An 8,912-nucleotide genomic window follows, 5' to 3' on the forward strand; every position below is an offset into this window, starting at 1 on the left:
AAAAAAATGTGTATCTGAGTTTTTCATGATCATCCTTGTGAATTAGGACCAGATTAAATAATGTTGTTTTAAAAAGCTTGCAGGTATGTACAATTTTACAATTAGTATGTCACAATCTCTCTGCTCTGCTCCAGTTTGATACATCGACTTGTACACAAACAGATCTATGTATGTCTTCATTTTCCCCGACCGAGCTGGCAACGGGTTAAATGGCTGGATAGCTCTGATATTTCTTGTCATTTTTGTTGCACCAGTAGTATTATGTTGGGGCTGTGTGGGGCTGTTAGCTAGCGGGAGAGAGTGTACACAAAAAGAAGTCAGGAAATGAAGGCATGCTAACACTGCACCAACAGTCCCGCCCACACCTCAGAGGCAAATTTCTGATGAAATTGTGTCCAAGAAAATTACAGTTTTGTTCAAACTTAGGCTAAAAACGCCATAATCACAGTTAAAAGACCACTAGCATTGCTACTACAATAGATCAAAAGATTATTAGGTTTTTAATTTTAATTGCATTTTTTACCTACGAAATTTTTTGTCCCCTTTTGCCATTTCTTTTATTTGCCATCCTCTTGATCCCATCCCTCCTTCTGCCACCGCTTACCCGCCTGCACTCAACCACAAATACACACATTCTCTCTACTTCACGTCAGCCTCTCTCTTAGTCGGTCCTTGAAGACCTCTCTCAGCCGGAAGGAAGGAAAAGTACTTTTCTGCCTCATCAGCTTGCTAAGCCCGGTGTGGAAAAAGAACAGCTAAAGGCTCTTCAACTATGGATGCTAACAGCTAATGCTAATGTGCCCTTTGCAAAACCATGAAGGCCAGTGGGCTCAGACTGGGCTAATGATTATCATACTGTACACCGTGCAGGCCAATAGGTGGCAGGCACTCATGCTAAAAGCCTTTTAGTCTGGCTAAAATAATATACCCTTTAGGTGTTGCTAATGCTGGTTGAACCCACTTTAACTATGCAGGTGTGAGGAAGCATACGGAAGAAAAGGAACAAGGAAAATAAATGATAAGTTCAAATTAAAGCTGATTTTGTCTAGTTTTTGTGTTATTTATATAGTGTTCTTACATTTGAACGCATGTCATGTGACCGACTGCTCTTCATCTTCTCATTAAAAAATAAATTAAACATAGTAGGTCACTGTAGAAACTATAGACATTTTTGAGAAAACACTAAATTCAATCAGCTTTTAAATAAGTATTTGGTTTAAACTAAAACGTCATAACCATTGAGTTTTAAATTCAAAAATGTTAAGTTAATACTTGAATGATCATTTCAAAGCAAAATGCTACTGCAATCCATTTCATGATTTTAGACTTGTGTTATTGTTTCCCTCTTTTCTTTCCCTTTCTCAAAAGGTCTTGCCCTTTGCCAGGCCACGCCTACAAAAATATTCTCCTTAATGTGTCTTGCCTGGATAAATAAAGGTTAAATAAATAAACACTTTCAAACTGATATGACTAATGCGAGTGTTCTCATGCCATTAACTGCTCACCAGAGCGATTGTTTGGGGAGGTCCTGACGGGAGAAACGGAAGGAGTTCTTGAAGAGGAGTAGGGCCTCTGTCTGTCTCTCTCTATTGTTGAAGCGGAGCCCACAAAGTGATGCTGGGAGTAACCGTCCTGCAAAACATGAAGCAAAGTTAAAAACCCTCAGTAACTCCAATAAAAATAGAATACACAGAAAAGAAATATAACTTTTTTAATAAACTATGTCCTAGAAAAAGACAGTTTTTTTAATACATTATTTTTCCTAAAAAAAAGCATAATCATAACAAAAGACCACTGGGGACACTTTTACAATAGATCAAAAGATGATTGGAGTGGGACTTTAAACTTAAGAGTTATTTAAAAATAAGTGCTTTCCGCTCTCTGCTGCAAACCATGAACTTTTGGTTGTTGGTCAACTGTAAAAGTACTTAATTTCATAAAAAAAAAATGATAATGGATGTGTTAATCATCACTTTTCACACAATGCCAGAACTTCAAAAACTTGCATCAACTCAGAGTAGTAAACATCCCGCTGTCCTTGTCGGAAAAATTAATATAAACAACAACCGCACAAGCATAATTATTGCCAAGCCGATGACTTTGCATTAGTTTAGCAGTGATTGGAGCAAAGCCCTTTTCATAAAAAGTGAATTAGGAGAGTCAACAGCAATCACAGAGCTGGAACCAAATTCAATTTAGCATTAAGATAATTAGGTACCTCAAAAAGCATAGCGCAAGCAGATGATTAAAGATAATACGGGCATATTCTGTCACAGCTCCACTCACTGGAAGCCTCAGCTGAGCTGGTGACCATGAGAAGGTGGAAGAGGTGAATTATTTCAGTGCAGTGAGGAAAATGGAGGGCAGGGAGAAGGAAAGACCAAAACAGGAAGGGGATGAAAGGGAAAAGGTGTGGGGGTGAAGAATAAAGATGAGGAGAAGGGCGATGGAAAGTAATGATGGCAAGGAGGAAGAAGGACAAAGGAATGACAGAAGGTCAGACCTAGCAGGAGGATGAGAGGAGAAAGTGGGACAATAAGAATGGAGAATGAAGGATGGGTTGGAGGGAGCAGAGTCCCATATCATGGTGTAGCACTGTAAACTAATGGAAAACTGGATCCTCTGACACGCAGCAGTTCAAAGGTAGCCTCAACCATTCTTCCCTCATTCTCGCTTCATCTAGTTATTCGGGAGTCCTCACCTCCCTCCCCCATTTCACATTCAGCCTCTCCTTTCCTCCATGGACAAACCTCATTAAATAGAAAGTAACCTTCTGGTAGTGTACTGGACTACCGTGGTGGTGGACACTGCCTTACTGTCATGCTTCTCAAGTGGACATAGCCTCTGAATATTGCACGATAAACGTATTCTGCAGACTGATGTGTGTTGTGTGTCGCCAGCAGCTGAAGCAAACTAATGGTGCCCCGAGAAGGAGCCACACTGAGCAAAGTGAGCAACTTTATAACTACAGCATTCTTCACAACAATGATGGCAAAACATTACTAACACTACACAACGTAAATGTAGTCAACACGAAAATGGTTTAAAGAGCAAGAGAACAGTAGGATACACAAACCATCACGCTCCATGCTTAATGCTCAATGTCACTATAGCAGATTCACTGCAGAGTATTCAGGTCTCTCTGATTCTCACTCATTTCACTAGCTCTTTCTTTTCTTTCCACCCACTTCTTCTCTCTTATTCTTTTAGCTCTAACTGTAGGAATGAAAGGACACAAAGGATTGTGGGTTTCTAGGCAACCAAACTGCCTGTTGTCATTACTGAATCATAGGGTTAAGGTTGCAGGACTTCAAGGTAAAAAGCAACAAGCACCTGAACTAATGAGTTGTGTGTGGACCCAGTGAACCTGAAGCTAGGAAGCATCTATGGTGGGACTCACTACAATCAGGTTCAAGGATTTACAGATGTGGATTCACTTATACATAACTCACCCTAAGAAGAATTATAAGTTTACATTTTATGTTCTCCCTATTTGTTGATCTAGCTTTACTAGAATGGCTCTGTTGGCTGAATGTAGGACTGGCACACAGGAGACCTGAGTTTATTTCCCAGGAGATGCGATTAGGTTCATCCAATGTGGGTCCTTAGACAATTCCCTTCACGATACAACCTACGTATGTAGCCACAACGGGGTCGGGGTGTGCTTCCAGTCTCCATACCAGACATTATACAGGGTTCCCAACCAGCAAGGCCAAGTGGGCCTCATATGGTTTAAAAGTGGGCAGACAATAAGGGCTCTAATTATGTTTTTCTGCAGCTTCTGTGGTAGTCACAACTATGTTTGCCCAGATTGGCCACACTCCTCGAGGACCGGCAGCCTGGGCGGCAACCCTGCTAGCTCTGCTGGACCCTGGACGGGTCCACTTGCTTGCTTTGCTAGACTTTGGGCAACGGAGCTCGCTATGCTCAACGTAGCAAGCTAGCCCAATGTGTGCCCACTTAGGCCATATGTGGACAAACACAAGTGAGGCCACCTCAGAAACTGCGGACAAACCCAGTTGGGACCCACATTTTCTGCCCACATTTAAACCATTTGGGGGCCACTTGGCCTTGCTGGCTGGGTAGTGTAAGGAAGTGCTTCCAGTGTAAAAATGTGCAACGAAAGTTGATTTGCTGTGCCGAAGGAGAACAACAACAACAATCTAGCTTTACTAGAACTACAGAGCTCAGCTCTGGTTTGTCCTTTGTATTTTATGGAAGTGCCAACCATTTGACCACTTGATCATGAAGGAGAAATTAATAATCAACATTAATTCTTGCATATATCGGAGGAGAACTATGAAAGAAAAAACCTGGCGTAAGATACACAAGATTTGCACTACTTCCGACATTTCGTATCAAGCCTTGTCTAACTGTAGGTGGAGACATGAGCCGAATCTGAATTCTTTCTCTACCCCTACGGCGTCTCGCTACGCCTATATTTAGCCCTCCAAAAATAGTATCTTCAAATTTGGACGACACTTCATCTTGATGACGTCATCAGAGCACACCCACGCAAAGAAATACGTTTCTCCTCTACAACACGTATCACCCTTGTGGCTGAGGGATACACAATGAAAGGTCCCTACAGATTACCCTTAAAAAAACAATATCGGAAACTCCTACCCCTACAAATTCCCCTACAAATGGAGGGGTAGGGTAAAGCCGTAGGGGTAGGGGAAGAATTTGGATTCAGCCATGCACTAGCATTAAGTAGCGACAGTGAACACCATATCCTAAAAGTGCATTCAAGAAATAGTGCCTCAAGACCAGTGTGAACGCAGCTTTCAGCTAACATTCTTGCCCTCTGTCTTGACCTATCACCAGATTTCCATCTCAAACTCTGATGTAGTCTAATGAAGGTAAACATATTTGAGACAAACAAGGTGAAACAAGGATGCAACACCTGGGACCTGAGTTTAGTTTGATGCCTGCTTTTCCAATACCCGTGGAATAATAAATGCAGGCTAATATCATTACAAACCACCTCAAACTAATACTTTATCTCACTCTTCTCATCTTTCATAAAGATATTCGTCCAATTTGCAAAACCATTCTGTGATCAGGGAGATATACGCCTGCCAAACACAAGACACTGCAATCAATGACCTCACACGCAGACATCAGTCACAAATTTCTCACATGCATCAGATCACACAAACACACCCACACGGCAAATTATGAATCCCTGGAACATATTGTAAATCTGTCACATGTGTGAGAAACACAACATCCCTCTGACCCTGAACTCCATCTGTCATGTGCTTGGATCTGATTTGTGTGTGCTTTTGATGTATGACTGTGATGTGTGAGCGGCCCTATATAGACTGTATGTGTGTGTGAGAAGGAAAATGTGTCTGATTAAGTGCCCAAGACAGATCATTTATCAAGAAATGAGGCACGGCAGCCCAACAGAAGCTCCGCAGTGTGCAGGGACATGACAAAGTGTAACAGTGTGAACAGGAACTTTAGAGCTCTGTTTGTGGACGTAAAGAACAGAGGCAGTGGGAGGATTGATTTGAGTCACACAATTAGGTCCTTCTGGTCCCATTAAGAATAGTTTTATTAACAACGTGAGCATGCCTCTGCTCCGTGTTTTCAGTAGAAATCTCTGTTGCATTGCACTTTCTGTGACTTGAAAAATGACCCGTGGCAAAACTCCAGGCAGCTGCAGATCAAAACGCTGCACACACAGTAACACAATAACACACAAACTGGCCGTCCCATCTATAGGGAAAACTTTACTCAAAATACTGTCATGCATGTTTCCTCCAAAATTCACTGCACAAACAGACTCCAGTTTTGGTTTATTAATGACTCCAATATCTCAGATCTTTCAGCTCATTTCAGATGCTATTTTTGTCTAGACTTTGTGTTCACTGATGGGCTCATTTGAACATTGTTCTTCAGGCCTGACTGATGAGCTGCAGGATGGGATTTCATTAAGTTTTCTTACTGAAGTTTGATAGAAAAAAAAGGGAGAAAAATCATTTATGCAGCACAGAAAAACAAACATAGACATCTATTTTTTCTAAAAAAAATATCTCTAAATGCTTTTATTGCTCACTGAAAGACTTCAACACAACTTGCAGCATTATTGACCTTCTCTATATTCAAAATATGCAATCCCCAGTCTGCCAGCTCACTTCTTTCTCATCCCTCTTCACTGCACCCCCCCACCCCCACCCCCTCCCTCCTTTGGCTCTGCTCACAAACACTTTGCAGAGACAACCCACTTCTCTCTCATCTAAACTGTATGCTAATCCATGTTTGGACTGGAGGCTAACAGCATTTTTTTTTTTTTGCAACGGCTAACACGCATGACCTAATGTGCCATGGAAAAAATGTTGCAGTAAAGTCACTTAAGTTGAGCTCTGGACTCTGATGATAAAGTCAAAGCGTGAATGGTCTAACGCAACATTTTACACAGTTGGAAAATTAGACTGCTTTGACACTAACAGAGCAATTTAGGAGGGAATTATTAGGGAAATGTGCCTATCACTCTTAAAAAAAAATGACTGGATGCAGACTAGTGCAGCAATATTTAAAGAGTGTCATGAAGTTAAGAGTGATTTTAAATGACAGCCATAAAAGGATCACTATTTTAATTTGCATTTCATTATTTATAGATCACCACAACTGCAAATTTTGGAAATCTTCATCTGACGTCTAAAGTGCAAACTTATTTGTGAAGCCATCCATTCGTAATATCAGAGAAATATGAAGCAGATGGGGCTCAGGTGGGAAAACTAGGCTGTGATATTGGTAAATGAGAGTGTAACGCATGAGGAGGACACAGAATCAGGATCATGCAAGTCCCATGGGCTGATCCAGCTTTAAAAAACTCAAGCAAAAGACAGATTCAATGGTGTCCTTGGTAGCTTTTTTTCTTTTTTTTATAAGTTAAATCTCTTCTCCTTCACTCTTAGAATTGATGGAACAAATTAACGTTGACGCAACATCTTACAAAAATAATTCCTTGAACTTTTTCTCTGCAAGAGCTGCTTTCAAAACAATACCTTTGACTTATTTGAGGAGCTTTAAAAGCTCCACAACATCTTTGAAGATTGCATGCAGGTGCTTGAAATTCAAGAGTCACCACAGTTTACCATCAAAGGAAAATAACAGATCAAATTACTCGCTGAAGTTGAAAAGGTTGTGCTGTTCAAATCATCTCGTTTGAAGTTTTGTTTCAACAAAGATTTCACGCTTAAAACTGATGAAGCTGAGTGCACATATCTTTCTGTGACTGCAGATACATGTGACAAAAAAAACTTTACTCTGTAGAAGTCCAGAAATTAGTAAAGTAAAAGCAAATATTTTGGATGCTTCAATCTGAATTTCAGCCCAAATAGAGAGTAGCTTGAGAGTCCCTTATCTCTAGGCTGAGACTATTCTTTACTCACTCAACTATATTAAAAAAAAAAAACCTGTCTAGAAGCTTGCTATTTTTGACCAGCTGAGCAGCAGACCTGACTAGGCTTTTTATATGGAGGGAAATGTGATATTTGACTATAATGCAGTAAACCTCTTTAAACTTTAAAATACAGGTGCAGACGTAAATATACTTTTTCTGTATTGCATTTCATGGTAAAGTAAAAAAAAAAAATCCAGTCCCCATGGGATTTTATAAGTAATATCTGTGAAAGGCTAAAAAAAAATGCATCCATTTGATACAGTTTACTAAAATTCTCCATAAACGGCTAATTTTACAGAAGATTTGGTAACATTCTGAGTAAATTCCATATTTAGTGGAATTCTCTGGGAGGTTTAAGGTAATATTTATATTTATTTTTGGAATGCTTCTGATTAAAAACTTTCAGAAAATAATGAGGTTTATCTTAACAACCTGTATTGATATAACATAAATTGGAGAGGTTATTTTTAAGGAAAAATGGGTCTGGGTCTTTATGGGTTATGGGTTAATATGCATTTAAAATTGCATTTCTGAGTATTTCTTTATTGTTTAAATCAGGATAGATGAAAAAATTGCAATCGAAGTCTGTAGTTGTGATGCAGTTGCAACAATCGGCAGGCCACAAGCTCTGTGCTCCACTCCATTTTGTTGTATTTATTTGGTGACAAATAGATCAATGTATGTCTTAGCTTACCTCGTCTAAGATGACATCTGGCTCAAACTTCTACGGCTGGATGGCTTCAATATTGCTTGGTGTATTTGTTGCACTGGTAAAGTTAAGTTTGGGTTGTAAGGAGCTGTAAACAGATGGTTGATAGGAAATGTGGGCGGGCTTTACTCTTGACAAAGCCCACAACTCTGAGGCAAATTTTTGATGAACTCCTGGCGCTCTGCAGAAACTATGTCCTGATAAACACAAGTTTCTTGACTTTGGCTAAAAACAAAATAATTATAATTGAAAGAACACTTTTAAAATACAGTGAGGCAAAAAATTATTTAGTCAGCCACCAATTATGCAACTTCTCCCAACTAAAAAAATGAATGAGGCCTGTAATTTTCCTCATATGTATAGTTCAACTATGAGAGACAAAATGAGACAAAAAAAAAATCCAGAAAATCACATTGTCTGATTTTTAAAGAATTTATTTGGAAATGATGGTGTGACCATTTTCACCCCACGGGGTGAGGGAGATTATGAGTGGTCTTGTATGTCTTCCATTTCCTAATAATTGCTCCCACAGTTGATTTCTTCACAACAAGCTGCTTACCTATTGCAGATTCAGTCTTCCCAACCTGGTGCAGGTCGACAATTTTGTTTCTGGTGGCCTTTGACAGCTCTTTGGTCTTAGTGGAGTTTGGAGTGTGACTGTTTGAGGTTGTGGACAGGTGTCTTATATAGATAACAAATTCAAACAGGTGTCATTAATACAGGTAATGAGTGGAGGACAGAGAATCCTCCTATAGAAGAAGCTACAGGTTTGTGAGAGACAGAAAT

At 39.8% G+C, this 8,912-nt stretch overlaps 1 protein-coding gene across 5 annotated transcripts in view; it reads right to left on the reverse strand.

The window, feature by feature from the left end:
• The window catches only part of ctnnd2a (catenin (cadherin-associated protein), delta 2a), a 301,632-nt gene that overhangs the window by 6,454 nt on the left and 286,266 nt on the right, over positions 1 to 8,912 (reverse strand). For all 5 annotated transcript variants that reach the window (XM_036217369.1, XM_024279704.2, XM_024279706.2 and 2 more), the window contains one exon: positions 1,506 to 1,632. In XM_036217369.1, coding sequence (XP_036073262.1) covers positions 1,506 to 1,632 — 127 coding nt within the window. The remainder of the gene's footprint in view (positions 1 to 1,505; positions 1,633 to 8,912) is intronic.

This window comes from Oryzias melastigma, linkage group LG20 (genome assembly GCF_002922805.2).
Source record: "Oryzias melastigma strain HK-1 linkage group LG20, ASM292280v2, whole genome shotgun sequence".
NCBI classification, from domain to species: domain Eukaryota; kingdom Metazoa; phylum Chordata; class Actinopteri; order Beloniformes; family Adrianichthyidae; genus Oryzias; species Oryzias melastigma.